The sequence below is a fragment of the Ascaphus truei genome, chromosome 21, assembly GCF_040206685.1.
Source record: "Ascaphus truei isolate aAscTru1 chromosome 21, aAscTru1.hap1, whole genome shotgun sequence".
In the NCBI taxonomy this organism is placed as follows: domain Eukaryota; kingdom Metazoa; phylum Chordata; class Amphibia; order Anura; family Ascaphidae; genus Ascaphus; species Ascaphus truei.
In genome coordinates, this window is record NC_134503.1 from 13,398,039 (window position 1) to 13,413,404 (window position 15,366).

A 15,366-nucleotide genomic window follows, 5' to 3' on the forward strand; every position below is an offset into this window, starting at 1 on the left:
GAAGGAGTTCCTCACCAGGACCATCTCCCTGCGGAAGCATAGATCCTGATGAGGTGGAGGCGCTGCACATGAAGTAAGTTGGACTCGCACACACTACCTCAGCTGCCTGTCTGGATGACATCCCCTAATACCATCAAGCGGGAGACTCAGGAGCCCTGTTGCCTACAGGTGCACCACCAGACACGAACACGTAATGGGGACTGGTTAGATTACCCGGGCCAATGTGAGATTGGGGGGGGGAAGACCCGTTACATATATATAGTCTCACAACCCAGGGGGAGCATAAAGGAGAAAAACAACAGAAAAAACAATCTTAAGTGCAGGCAGTTAAATTCAATGTGAAAAATAAGATGGTTATCTTGGCTCTTCTGTGCAGCCTACTCACAGGATAGTAGTAGTGTAAAGGCAATAACAGGTAACGTGGAATCTATGGAATCTTCTAGCCGCAGACAGGATAATGCCGGACAGGATAATGCTCTCGCTCAGAAGTCAGGCTGATAAGGGCATGGAAAAATAAAGAAAAATCTCCATAGTGCAGATCAATGGTACAAAAAGGATACTTTATATTAATGCTTAAATATGCACACTTACAATATAAAAGTGTAAAAACAACATTTATCACTCAAAGTGTGCATTTTTAAGCATTAATATAAAGTATCCTTTTTGCCATTGATCTGCACTATGGAGATTTTTCTTTATTTTTCCATGCCCTTATCAGCCTGACTTCTGAGCGAGAGCATTATCCTGTCCGGCATTATCCTGTCTGCGTCTAGAAGATTCCATAGATTCCACGTTACCTGTTATTGCCTTTACACTACTACTATCCTGTGAGTAGGCTGCACAGAAGAGCCAAGATAATAACCATCTTATTTTTCACATTGAATTTAACTGCCTGCACTTAGATTGTTTTTTCTGTTGTTTTTCTCCTTTATGCTCCCCCTGGGTTGTGAGAATATAACACGTAATGTAGTACATCAGGAACTTACATATATTAAAATGATATCGCTGGCATCCCTCGCTGCATCACAGGCTTGTTGAAAAATGCAGGATCCCGGGTCACTTTCTGGGTTTGTTCTCCATGCTCCGCTCTCACTAGAGCAGCGGTGCGCAAACTGGGGGGCGGGAGATTTTACTGGGGGTTGCAGAGGTCCCGCGCTCTTCCCCCCCCCCCTCCCAGGTATTTAAATTAAATGCCGGGGGGATCGCGTGAGGCCTCTGCAACACTTCACTTAACGGGATTCAGCTGGCTGTGGCGCGTCGCCATGGCAACACAGCGTCAAAGGACGCCGCGGGTGACGTGACATGACCCCGCAGCATCATTTGACGCGGTTACCAGGTAAGGAGGGGCGCGAGAGCGGGACAAGGAAGCGCAGCAGGAAAAGTTTGTGCTCCCCTGCACTAGAGCACCAAGCGGTCACCTTGCCAGAGGCAGACGAACTACAAGTCCCAGTGTGCATTAAGTGTTATAAAGGAATTTTAATCCAACAAAGTTTTTTCTCTGCGCTCCTCTTTTTGTATGTTTCTTAGAATATGCTTAGTTCCCACTCATATAATTTTAGCTTTAACGTTAGAAAATAACAGTGTATAAAATACATCTCTACATCGGTACGCTTTGCATTTAATTTGTCTCACTTGTGGCAGTTTGTGATGGGGTAGTGATTATGTTACATAACACAGCAGACGTTAGGGGAGGCAAGGATATCCCTGCTTCAGCACAGGCGGCTCAATCAAAGACTGCACCATCTGTGCTGAAGCAGGGATATCCTGAAAACCTGACCTGTTGGGGGGGGGGGGGGGAGAGATCTTGAGAACTGGAGTTGAGAACCCGTGGCTTAGCTCCGTTTAGTATATATGGACCATAGTGTGTCCTGTTATCACTTGTCTCCAGTTGCATGCACCAATTAAACCGCCAGGTCTAAGCTTGTGACACAATCATGTTTCTAAGAGACCCTATTTTTTATTAAACTTGTTATTCAAACATTTGGTTTAATTTGGTACCAATTAAACCAGGCACTGTGAACAGTCCAAGTCAACCTTTATATTACAAAAGGGATTTTATTTTGGGCATCTCCTTTATATATACAGCTAAAATGCATTGCAAATCATCACGTCACCTTCTGAAGTCACAATTTGACCCAGAAATACATACACACACAGGAAAATGATTAAAGGATTGGTTTGTATATAGCACTTAACTGGTGAATGGAAGATACTCTTTTTGTATCTTCAGCAGTCAAATCAAGCGCTTTATCCGCTGGGCAATGGAGCATAGAGAAGATATCGTCTGGTGCATCTATCCTTGCATGTTAATGGGTGAGAAGAGGGGCTTACCTCCACACCTCCATGCAATTGGGGAATCATTGCCCTGGGTGTTTCAGAGGTCTCATTGCAGGTATCAGAGCCTCACTGCATCATGGTAGTTAGCAACGTCCATGGAGCCAAATAAATGAGATTTGATGATGTTGGGCTAAAAAAAATATAATTTTAATGGGAATATTTTGGACTTCAAACAGTGAGACTTGCAATGAGTAAGACATACTTAAATTAACAGAGCCCAGGGGATATGTGTTGGTGGAATGACGTATTTATAACGTTTGGATTAGGTGTGGTGAAGGGAATGACATCAACAAAGGAAACTGACGACCATTGTTATTCATTGGTAGTTCAATTCATAGAGTGCAGAATTACCATAAAGGTACACATGATATTTTAATTGAGATTACTGAGGTGATCCTGAGAATTTCCATTTCTAAAACGTTGGTCTAAAATAAACACTTTTAACAAACCATTTATTTGACATTTCTTCAGCTGAAGAAGAGAGGGTTTGTGGTCTCAAATGATGTAATAGAAAATGATTTCAACCTGCAAAACATCTTGCATAGTTAGGTCTGCTGACTAGCACGATATCCCCACAAACCCTTGTACTACTAGAAAAGACAGTAACGGATAGCAAAGCAATGTGTGGCTTATTTGTCTGGCAGTAAAGAAGCCATGGGGCTGATATACAAACAAACTAAATCAACTGTGATTAGACCATGGAAGTTGGAAATATTCTTCTGCACAATGTCTCAGTGTCCGTGTATTCTGCAGGCCCTTCCAGAAGTACGGAGTTTTCCATGTTGCTCTTGCTGTGCACATAAGATTCCTACATATAACATGACATAAGCACAATTTATTTTGTGCTGTTTCATTGAGCACTAAATGAAGCTAACAAGTGCATTAGGAACAGATTGTTTTTCATTGAGAACATTACACTCCAAATGTTCTTTTCATAGACTGTCCTGAGGTGTGTGTGGTTCTCACCAGGAGATTCAGGTGGAGCGTTAAACTTTTGATCTGAGCACCAACAGCTCCGCTGTAAACAATATACGGTCTCCCTTCCTGAGCGAGGGGGTGATAGGCAAGATCAGGGGACCCCTGTAATAATAACATCCTGTATAAATAGTACGGGTCTTCCACCCTTGACCTGGGTGGGTGTCCTCGGAGAGAAGTTCACAGAAGGGGTGGCACTACTCTCAGCTGAAGCACACCGGTCCCAATAAAAAGCCATACTGGTGGTCAGAGTCCCCGTCATGAAACAAAGCCAAGTCCCGGAGAGGAAGCAGAGACAGGTCAGAGGGGGCGAAGTGAAGGAGAGTCTCTGTTCTGTTGAAGGACTCTTCCCACTGCCGGAAACAAGAGCGGATATGGATTTATACAATACAATGTAACATTTACAAACCCACTGCAGGTAATATAATTCACAGTGACGGGGAGTGAAGAGTATAAACTACGCAAAATAACCGACGCATTTTGCAGAACAGAAACATTAATTGTGTATTTCTCTATTACTATCCCAAATATATCCTGTCCCCTTTCCTTTCCCCTCCCGCCCCCCCACGTGATTGTCCAATTCCTCTGTCATTGTCTCTATTTGTAGGGGGTGTGGAGACTGCTTGAATCAAGAAGTAGAAACGCAGGTTTTAGCAAATATACCGTATGTACCATAATAACCATCTCATTGCAAATTGAGCCAATAAGTGCCAATGTCATTGACACACTGCCTACTTATTTTACTACTGAAAAATCAATCTCTCTCTAGTATATATGTTGGAGGACTGTTAGTGGCATGGTCTTTAAAATGTGTAAATGTGGTTTGAATCCCAATACCATCTTACTCTGACATGGGGCAAAATGCTCTCTATATTTATGTACCCCAGACACAAACAGCACAACCTGCAGACTTGTTTATTCTTCAAATCTGCTACCAGTGTATGAGAATAAAGTGTGCCCTCCGGTGTATCTCTCTGTTTCCTGTTTGCATACCTCGCAGCCCTGCAGTGTCACCAGGAAGCTCTGGTCCAGGGTGTCAGTTAGGAATTTCACATCCTTGTCCCTGGCAGTGTGCCCCGGCCGAGTCTGGCACACATATCTCACCACTTGGTGCACAAGGACACTCTGTAGCCTCAAGAAGCGAAGCTGGACCACGCCTGCTTCACTGTACCTGAACTGAGACAGAGCAAAGCATTGGCATGTAAACGGTACAGACACACACAGCAGCTCCACGCAGCACAAAGATAACACTTTCCATAAGTACAACACAACTACAGACAGAACTGCAATAATTAACATCGCAATGTAACACAACCATTCACAGTGGAGCTACAAGACAACTCCACAACTAAACACATTAAGAGAAGACAGAGTGGTTTCTATCCACATAGTCAAATCTCATCTAAATTACCCACAGTTCAGAAGCACCAAAAAAATCCAAATCTCTTACTGTGAAGCCCCCAGGGAGGGAGCTGAACCACTGGAACCCCTCTTGTGATAGATAGCTGTGCAGCCAGGCTTTCACTGGGATCTGTGAACAGTTATTACACAAAGCTGTCAAGGTCAAAAGGTACGACGTAAGGGAGACGTGTGGGCTCGGAGAACACAACAACAATAACGTTGTATGATCAGGGAGTGAGATTCCATGGATACTGGAAATGAGCGAGACAGCTTCACAATGTGTAATATTGCCTTCAAGTGAGTCTACTAGAGACTCGAAAGATGTGTAAGAACTGGGATAACAGACATCCAGAGATTCACTGTGTTTCACTGCCACTCTAAAAGCACAACCAAATACAGTATGGGATTTAGGCATAGAGCTACTTTGCTGTGAGTACTAAATAACCACGTGGTGAGGTTACTGTATTACTGTATGAAAGGGGCGCATTTTAGGAGTGGCTGCACCAAAAAAAAACGAGGTTATAATGGACCATGAAACAGGACCAAAAAGAAAATAAATGATCGCTCAGATCTATAGGAGCCTGCTGCTGTGAACAGTATACTCTCACCTGGCTGTGCGGAGGGGATATACAGGTCTCGCCTCCCGCAGTGAAGTTGCAGTAAGCGAGGAAACCATCTTGGGGGCTGCCCTGATTCGGGTCAATATAGTAATAACCTAATGACATGGGAGAGAGAAGACTGTCACATCCACAACCACACAGTCACACTGTATGTACCTACTAACACACACACACACACACACACACACACACACACACACACACACACACACACACACACACACACACACACACACACACACACACACACACACACACACAGTATGAACCTACTAATCCACAACCACACAGACACACTGTATGTACCTACTAACACACACACACACAACCAACCACACACACACAGGCACTCAGTATGAACCTACTAACACACACACACAATGATACACACACTTCCCTTTGTCTGATTTCTGAGAGCCGTTATGTAATGGGGTAACATTCTCTGCACCCCACTTCAAATGATGGAAGTAATATTTAGGGTGTGAGAACTGAGAGGAAGAGGCCGTCTTTTAAAAAAAACAAAAAAAAACAAAGTGTGTGCCGAGCATGCCATTTTAAGTGAAACTTCTTTGTCTTTTGTCACTGTTTTGTCACAGAAATTGTATTTGTGATGGTGATGTTTTTAATTAAAAATCAAAACACAATTTCAGTGCCAAAACGCAAAGAAGTTTGACTTACAATGCGTGTTTTAGCTATTTGCACTTCTATATTTATATTAACTGAATTTGTCTGTGGCTTGTGGAAAAATAAACCATTGAAGGTTGAGGGCTGAGTGCCTCGTGTGTGTACACACACGTTTGTCCTTCCCTACAAATTAAACCCTAGAAAACTGTGTCGTGAAGAGCCTGGGCAAACGACAGCGCTACACAAAGGGAGCCGTTTGTCACAATACATACATACATACATAAAGAAGGTCATGACTATAATACTAGTTCTCTGTGTCTCTAATTGCCCTCATAACTAGGCCCTGATTAGCCAAAGCGTGCTAAGCATTACCACAGCTTACCTCTTATTCAAATAATTAGGAGTTATTGCGTGCTTAAGCATAGCACTGTTTAGTGACTGTGGGACTTATATTGCTGCATACAAAGGTTTTTAAACCTGTTTTGATGCACGGCACAATCTGATGCTACAAACTCAATCATATGTAACAAGCTTGTTGCTGAAGTTACTTACATCTTGGGGTTTATGTCACCTCGAAGCCTGGCAGCTTTTTAGGCACAAAAAGACTGATTCAGAGAAGCACAATTTGATGCATTAGAACTTCTCCCCAATTTCTACTCACATTCCCCAAATTACAATCACACACGGTGCAAATAGGAGGAAAGACCTCAATACATGGACACTGAGTAACACAATGAAAATCATACTCTTTGCTGCTAAGTGACTTGATACAAAGACCCTGCCTACAGTACATGAGGACGCCACAACAAGATACAAACATAGAAGGTTCTTGGTCAAAGACTCTTGACTAGAGTTGTGCCGAAATTGTATAGAACAGGGGTGGGGAACCTTTTTTCTGCCAAGGGCCATTTGGATATTTATAACATCGTTCGCGGGCCATACACACACAGACAGGCACACAGGCTGGCACACAGCAGGCATGCACACAGATCCCTTCCCCCCCCCCCCCCACCCTACCCCTGGTAGTTGCTGCTGCTGGGGGGACCGTGTGGGGTGGCTGCTGGGGTAAGTGCGGGGGGAACTGCTGGGGAAGTGCGGGGACTGCTGCGAGGGGAGTGCGGGGGGAAGTACGGTAGCTGCTGGGGCTAGTACAGTGGCTGCTGGGGATCGTGTAGGGCTGCCGGCGCCTCATACCACCTCCTCCCGATCGGGCGCTCGGCGCCCATTTTTAAAAAAATTAGCGTGACCCCGGTTATAGCAGTTGCCTTAGCAGGGCCAGACCAAATGATTTCGGGGGCCTTATACAGCCCTCGGGCCTGACGTTCCTCACCCCTGGTATAGAATGACCCAACTGAAGCTGCTTGAGACAAGAGTGTCAATAAACACACAATATCCCAGCAATCTCAAGAACCCCAAAACCAGTATGTATTTGGTCAAATTGGATGTAGCGTTGAGCATTTATTGTTTTTTTGTTGAGACAAGAGTGTGCCTGATTTCTCACATGTATGAGTTCTTGGATATTTACAATGATGAGGTGTAAAGATAGAACTGCCAGTGTGGGAGAAGCGGATAACCTAATAATCAGTATTCATTGATGCTAGAACATCAAAAAGTCCTCAAAGCTAGTACCGTCGCTGACTGATACAGACATTGCACACTACACACATGCATGGAGAAGCGAATACATATACTGTATGTGCACCCAGAGATATCACTAGTATAACTTGTGTATGTCCATATATCCCTATGTCCCTCACACACGCACCATCAGCCAGCAGAGGCTGTGTAAGCTGTAGCTCTTTGCAGGTACTCGCTGGATTCTCTTTGGTACCATTTGGCGGAGCAATCAGGAGCTTGAAGTCCTCCTCCAGACTGTGCAGGAGATCCCATGGTCCTTCTTCACTCCGGGTACCAGTTTGGGGAAAGATACGCTGAGAGGAGATGGAAGGAGCAGAGATTAGGTTTAGTCGGTTAATGCTTGAAAATATGGAAATGTTTTACAATGGAGACTCTGAATGTTGTGAATCTTGTTTGCTCCAGTGATAAAAGGTCAGATATATGGCTGGCCATATCCAAGTACCTGTTAGGAAAGAGGACAATCATAATGGATATTATTGCAGAAAACCCCCACTTCAAAGTTTGTTACAATGTTTGCAAACATTATTTTAAAATACTGGTCTGTGTTTTGAAGGTGTCAGTCACCTAGCTTTACTCCGTGTTTGCATGTGCAACTGACATTTAATGTGTTGCACTGGAGCAGTTAGCTTGTCCAAGGCAGTAGCTCTGGCAGTGATTTAAACCAGCTGTTGGATAGCTCCACTACTCCTGTATACTTCTGAGCTCTACCTGTTCAGCCTGCTGCTGCTGCACCTGTTACCTATCAGCTTCTTGGACACTCTCCCTGGTTTACTTTTGTTTAATGCTCCTTGTTGCCAGTTCAATTTGGGTCAACCATTTTGTCCCAGCCTTGCTACTGTTCAGTACCTGACCTGTTCTGACCTCGGCTTGTCTGATCACACTCCTGATCACTGCCTGTACTGACCCTGGCTTGTTTTACCACGCTCCTGATCGCTGCCTGTGCTGACCTCATTTGTCTGTTTATGCTACAGTTTACTGCCTCCCATGACCTTGGTCTGCTTTCACCATCGGTCCTGTCTGCATCCTGTCCCGACCTTAGCCTGCTCTGACCAACCGTTCTGTCTACAGCTTGTCCAGACCTTCAGCCTGCTCTGACAAGCATTTCTGCTACACGCTGGGTTAGGCCCAGACCTGCTCGCTCTAGTCATTGAAATTCACTCCCTATCTTGGAGGTCACCATATCCGGTGCCTAACATAATACTCATACGCCCAACACCGCCTGCCCTTAATACTTACCCTAAGATTTTCAGCACTAATATTTACTGTGGGTCCCGGGGGACCAGGAGCACCAGGGAGACCCTGAAAATGGAAAGAGTACCCGTCAGCTTTTATATGTACCCAGCAGAAGAAGACGGCACGCCTATATAAGGCACGCTTATATCATTTAAGATCAGATACTAGTTGTGTGAGTTGACAGTCAGTCTGCGAGCTTGTAACTGTTAAAGACAGAGCCCATCAGTGAACAGGCCAAAAATATGCAGCTGCTGCATGTTATTCATAGACTGTGGGTGAGATGAATGAAAGTAAAAAATTGTTATATAATCTTGCCGCACATTTTATTTTTCTTGAGTAATGTTCCATGGCAGTGCGCACCAAAGGGTTAAGTCCCACCTTTTAGTTGGGATAGGACAGATTAAAGATTTACACCTGTAGGAGGGCCTACATATAGGCGCACCTCCTCCTCACAGATAGTCTTGTAGTGCGTTTGCTGAGGCCTGCACATCTAAATGATAGAATTTAATAAACGTATTTATGAAAGTCCATACAGCTGTCCTGCATAACTCCACAGAAGAAGATTGAGACTCCACTTCCCAGGATGTAGGCATGGATCGGGTGGAATGTGCTCTTGAAGCTTCTGGAACCTGCCTGCCTTGGGTAGTGAAATACTTTTTGATGTCTGCCGTGATCCAGTGACTGATGGTACTCAGTCTTTGAGGTGGCTTTTCCACTTATTTTCTTTGAAGGGAGGACAAACGGACTGTCCAATTTCTTGAACGGTTCTTTTCTGGCAAAGTAGATCTTTAGGCATCTGATGATATCCAAGGAATGTAGACGTTGTTCTTAAGCATTCGCTGGGTTTGGGCAAAATGAAGGCAGAATTATTTCCAGGTTCAAGTGAAAAAACGATACAATATTTGGTAAGAATTGGAGTACTGGTCCGAGTACGAGCAAAAAACGAGAGGAAGATAAGCATGACCTTAGAAAAATTAAAAATATGTATTGGGCCACAAGTCCCCAATTCTCACTTTCATATTAAATAATTAAAGTGCAGCATCAGAGGGTGCAAGTATTAGGTTTTGTATAGTCACCGCCGTGTTGAACGATCTACCGTCACAGTGCCAGTACATGGGGCACAACCCGTTGGTTCCGGTATCTGTGTCTGACAAAGCTTTTGTAATGAGCGAAACGCGCAGGGTTCGCTAGGTGGCGCTGTTCATTCAGACAGATTGACAAGGATTCACAAGGTTTTCTGTCAAGCGGGCCAGTAGTGACGACTTCAACATCAGACGTCAATATTGGGCGTGAGGACCCGGAAGTGCACGAGCTGATCAGAGCGCCGGGAACTCTGCTGTCGCCGGCAGCTGCAGTGCTGACTTGGGATCTAACGGGCTGTCCCTGACGAGCTATCACCACAGAAAAGAGATTGAACATTACTACGAGCCCCCAAGATACTGGAACCAACATGTTGTGCCCCACGGATTGGCACTGTGACGGGAGATCGTTCAACACGACAGTGACTATACAAACCCTAAGTCTTGTCACCCTCTGATGGTGCACTGTAATTATTTTATATGTAAATGAGTAATGTGGGCTTGTGGCCAATATATATTTTGCATTCTTCCACGAAGGTCGTGCTCGTCTTCCTTTCGTTTTTTGCCTGTATTTGGAGGTTTCCTGGTAAGACCTTGAAGAGCTGAGGAACCCAACCCTTAGAAGATAAAAGCACATTGACCTTTCTTCAGCACATTCTATTATTGGGACTATTAGAGCATTGGTAATTTATCTGGTTGGTCTGAGTACTTACTTTATCTTGATGAAACACCAGGACTGGTTCCTTTCTTGATGGAGCTTACAGTTTACTGAACAGAGAGCTGATGTAACTGCCACCAATAGAACCATCTTCTAAGTTAGGTTCGTAAGAGAAGCTTGTTGGAGTGGTTCAAATGGACCCTTAGTGAGAGCTTGGAAAACCAGAGGCAAATACCATGGAGGGAGTGGTACTCTGAACTGAGGTTTTATTCAGCGAATAGCTTGGCAAAAACGTGCTATTAAATCCAGTGTGGCCAACTACCTGCCAAGTAATGCCGATAACGCTGACACTTGAACTTTCAAGGAACTGGTGCAGAGACCCAAGTCGAGGCCTATCTACAAGACCTCCAAAATTGATGGAATGGATGGATTTAAGCAATCAATATTTTTGATACTGCACCAATAATAAAAATGTTGCCATATTCTATGGTAGACGTAATATGTAGAGGCTTTTATTCCCTTTTTTATGGTTTTCACAGCTCTACTAGATAGGCCCATCCTGTGTAGCAAACTCCGCTCAACCTCCAGGCCGTTAAAGACAAACTCTTTGGTTTGGGATAATAAATTGGACCCTGCGATGGGACATGAGGTGACATGGTTGGTCCTTTAGCATTGTCAAGATTCCCTTCCGCAGTACTTCCCGTAGACCTGTAGGGGCGCACAGAGGAGTCAACTTCAGACCCAGGGCCGGTAGGAACTATAATCTCCCATGAGGCCAGCGGCCATCTTAGCTTAGGTATATAAACTCCACCAAGTCTGTAAATTGTTGCTCATTAACTTTTTACTCACAGAGCAGCAGTCTGGCTATTCTCTGGTCCCTTGCACTTCATCTTTCCCTGGTTACCATTACCTTGCCTCTAGCTCTGCAGACCTTACAGGTACCTTTTGTTTTTGTCCTGTTTTCCCATTGCACGTCTTGTCCCCTGGCTACCATTGATTTTGCATGTAGAACTGCATACCTTGCAGGTAACTTTTCTTTTGCCTTGTATTCCTCTTGCACCCCTCCCTCCTGCTTCTTTGACCGTCCCCAGCCACCATAGCTTTTTGTGTAGCTCTGCAGATTCTATTTTGATTTCCATGCTTTATTACTTTGCTGTGAACATTAAACCCCATCAGTTTTTACTTCTTCCGGTCTCTTGTGGATTTCCATATTACCTCCAAGGGCTTCGTAGTTCTGATAAGCATACTGACGCGCATGGGAAACCATTTCCTGCATGGTCAAAACGGAATTAAAGCCACTATTTCTGCTTTGTCTTACTTTATTTTCCTCAGTACTATTGGTATTAGAGGTAATGGAGGAAAGATGTATGCGAGTTGGAATTTCCATCTGAACGATAGGGCGTCTATGTAGGAAGCATCCAGATGAAAACCCTTTGAACAGAAAGTTATCACCTTTTTATTACCGGCTAATGCCATCAGATCAACCTGTGGCACTCCCCATTTTTTGAACGATCTGGTAAAAGATGTTGTCTGATAGTGACCATTTTCCCGTCCAGACTATTCGCCGACTTAGAAAGTCTGCCTGTGCATTTACATTTCCTGGAATATAAACTGCTGTAATGCTTTGCAGATGTTTCTCTGCCTATTTTAAGATAGGGCAGATTTCTTCTAATGCAGAGAAGCTCTTTGTTCCCCCTTGTTTCTTTAGATAAGACACCATTGTGAGGTTGTCTGACTTGACCTTAGGCTCCTTCCTTCTATACCTCTCGATTATGGTATCCAACCATTTTCTGAATAGTAGCTGACCTTCAAAGGGCAGGGCACATAGGTTATTTTTGGATGTTGAATCCGCACTCCTTGGGTGATGCCGAAGAGCTTGCCTTGCTGCCATGGACTAGACCATGGACCTGGCAGATAGACTCAGAGTCTAATGAGGCGTCTGAGATGAATTCCGTAGCTAATTTAATCTCTGAAAGAGCACTGATGATGGATAATCTTTTAACCCCTTTCTCAATCGCTTCTTCCACATTGGAAATCCATAACTTCATAGCTGTGGAGACTGAAGTAATTGCCAGCACTGGTTTGCAAGATGCTCCTGCTGCTATGAAGGACTTTCTGAGAGTGCTCTCAATTAGTCTCTCTATGTGGTCCTAGAAAGGAGTTGTATAATTTACCGGTAAGGTTGTCTTCCTGGCAAACCAATATATAGTTGCATCTACCTTAGACGGATGGTTCCAGAATCCTACATCCGCATCTTCGAAGGGAAACATCTTGGAAAATGTCTTTCATATTGGAATCTTTTTGTCCGGTTGAGTCCACTCTGACAACCAAATCTTTGACGATGTCATGCACTAGGAAGTTTCTCGGCTTTTTGTGTGTGTCCCTAAACATCTGATTCATAGATTCTGTATGAGGAACCGAATAGTCAATCTCTAAAACCTATCGCACTGCCTTGAACAGGGGATCTATGAGATCTACATCAAAGGTACTGAATCCTTCTGCTTCCATCTCCTCATATGATGATTGAAATCTCATCTCCATTGATCTGGTCTGATCCTCTGAACCTTCTGTGGACGAATCCACTGGTCTCCCTAGATTAGTGTAGAAATGTGTCCTTTTTTTACCTTTATTTCTGGACTGAGAAGATGTCATCTCAATGTCCTGAGTTACCGCCTCTCTCATCCAAGAAAACTTTTTTCTTTGGCTCCTTTGCACCCTCTTTTAGACATGAATCACATCATTTCTTATCTTCCAATGTGGGAGTCTTGTTACATGCTAGACAATATTTTGACTTTCTCATGGCTTGTTTCTTCATGGCAGGCTCTGTGGAAGCTCTGGAGGCTCCGTCTTCCAACAGCGAACCTGGAGCCCCGAGACAGATATAATATGAAATCCAGCCTTAAAAAAAAATTATTACTAATTTAACTTCCTTGGGCTTACCTTAGCACCAGAAACCTTGGATGAAGCAGTATCCATAGGCTTAATCCGTGCACCCCAAAACTGGAACAACCTACCAGAGACTCTCACATCCAGCACCAGTTTAAGTTCTTTCAAATCTAAGGCTGTCTCACATTTTAATCTGGTCTGTAACTGTTTCATACGCCCATAATATATATTTTCTTTAACTGTGCACGCAATGTCTTGTATATAATGTATACCCTGTTCATTTATGTAACTGTACTTGTAACCATGTATTATTTGTTTTACTGAGGTAACTCTCAATGTATTACTTCCTGGTAAAATATTTTATAAATAAATAATAGTGCAGGGACTTTTAAGGAGATCGCACCAGTGCTACATGCAGAAAGGTCTGTGCGTCTAACACAAGCTGGACAGCTGTGAGACATGCAGAGTTGGCTCCCTTTAAGGCTTCCTCTGAAACTATGATGTGATTGGACCGACGGCCCACAGAGTGAAACTTGGGTGCGCTTATGTGCGCACACACAACGTGTGTAATGCTGGTGGAGGGAGTTAGAAAGTGCGGCGCAAGCCAAAATCCCTCAGGGAACAGGTGCCAAACAGTTTAGCCGGCAGATCTCCTCCTTCCTGGGCCTGTTCTGATTTTGGCGACCGTCGGAGCAACATTTGTAGCATTGATCATACTGGAGCCCCCATGGCAGGCAAATCCCATAGGGTGAGGATCGCGGGGCTTCAAGGGGAGAGAGAGGCAAGAACTCAACCTGGTTGGACTGCAAGCAGTCGGGTAAGTCGGCAAAAAATACCCCAAAAACAGCATACTCCTGTACTCCGCTTGAACGGACAAACAAAAAGACTACCTGAGAGGAGGAAGTGTGTCTATATGTGGGTCCTACTACAGGTGTAAGTCTTTAATCTGTCCTATCCCAGCTAGAAGGTGGGTTTAACCCTTTGGTGCACATTGCCATGGATATGCTCAGGAAATTGGAAATTTCTACACCTACCCACACCATTGGTATACACTCCCACTCCACACACACACCTTTTGTAAAGAGCTGTATATACTGTGGGCGCTTTATAAATGTATATTTACACACACACACACACACACACACTCTTACATCACTAACATTCAGTGACCATTTAACACCTTAAGTCATAAATCGCATACTGCAGAGGGGGGAGGGATAGGCTTCAGTCACTGATACATTACAACCTGTTTTTAAGTAAAAACCTCTCTTGCTTTATCCATTGTAACACCGCCGGAAGAGATCAGTGTATCTCGAAAGCTCGCACAAATAAAAGCATTTCGTTAGCCACAGAACGATATCGTCTATTGGTTTTTGATTATTAAGCTCGGCTAACACAGTACTGATATTCAGTGTTCGACAAACCTATACATTTGCACGCCCCGGGCGACTGGATTTAACATCGTGGCGAGCTCCTATTGGCCCAAGCAGCACACGTGTGGTACTAGGTGGCGAGTAGATTTATTTGTTCGGCGAGTAGATTTTTTGGTGATTTGTCGACCACTGCTGACATATATATATAAACTTTTACGCCGGTTTAGTGAACTGCAGCTTTTTTTCAAAGGAAGAGTAGGGGATGGGGTTGTTTCCACAGGCCTAACCATGGGATGTGAAAAGACATAAGATCTCTGTGTGTTTATGAGAGTTGCCCACCGGCGGTCCAATTGGTCCTTTAGGTCCCTCTGGTCCTGGGTTTCCTTCGAGTCCCTAAATATAAAAACAAACAAACAATATAGAAATGGGGCGGGCGCCGGTCATAAAGTACAAAAACGGGTGACATATGTATCTGCCGAGAAAGTCTCACCTTTACTCCAGGTGGCCCCTGAAAGAAAGTAGAGATGTAAATAAGCAACAGT

General features: G+C 44.1%; 1 protein-coding gene across 2 annotated transcripts in view; it reads right to left on the minus strand.

Annotated features, from left to right (window-relative positions):
• Positions 1 to 1,862: 1,862 nt before the first annotated feature.
• LOC142472165 (uncharacterized) overlaps positions 1,863 to 15,366 on the minus strand; it is a 190,456-nt gene continuing 176,952 nt past the window's right edge. Inside the window, exons 61-68 of one of the 2 annotated variants that reach the window (XM_075579021.1) lie at positions 15,315 to 15,332; positions 15,164 to 15,217; positions 8,832 to 8,894; positions 7,723 to 7,888; positions 5,322 to 5,428; positions 4,763 to 4,843; positions 4,306 to 4,488; positions 1,863 to 3,665 (exon numbers count right to left, since the gene is read on the minus strand). In XM_075579021.1, coding sequence (XP_075435136.1) covers positions 3,516 to 3,665; positions 4,306 to 4,488; positions 4,763 to 4,843; positions 5,322 to 5,428; positions 7,723 to 7,888; positions 8,832 to 8,894; positions 15,164 to 15,217; positions 15,315 to 15,332 — 822 coding nt within the window. In that variant the 3' untranslated portion in view covers positions 1,863 to 3,515. Of the gene's footprint in view, positions 3,666 to 4,305; positions 4,489 to 4,762; positions 4,844 to 5,321; positions 5,429 to 6,509; positions 6,544 to 7,722; positions 7,889 to 8,831; positions 8,895 to 15,163; positions 15,218 to 15,314; positions 15,333 to 15,366 lie in introns of those variants that run through there. The other variant, XR_012789617.1, reaches the window with a different exon arrangement.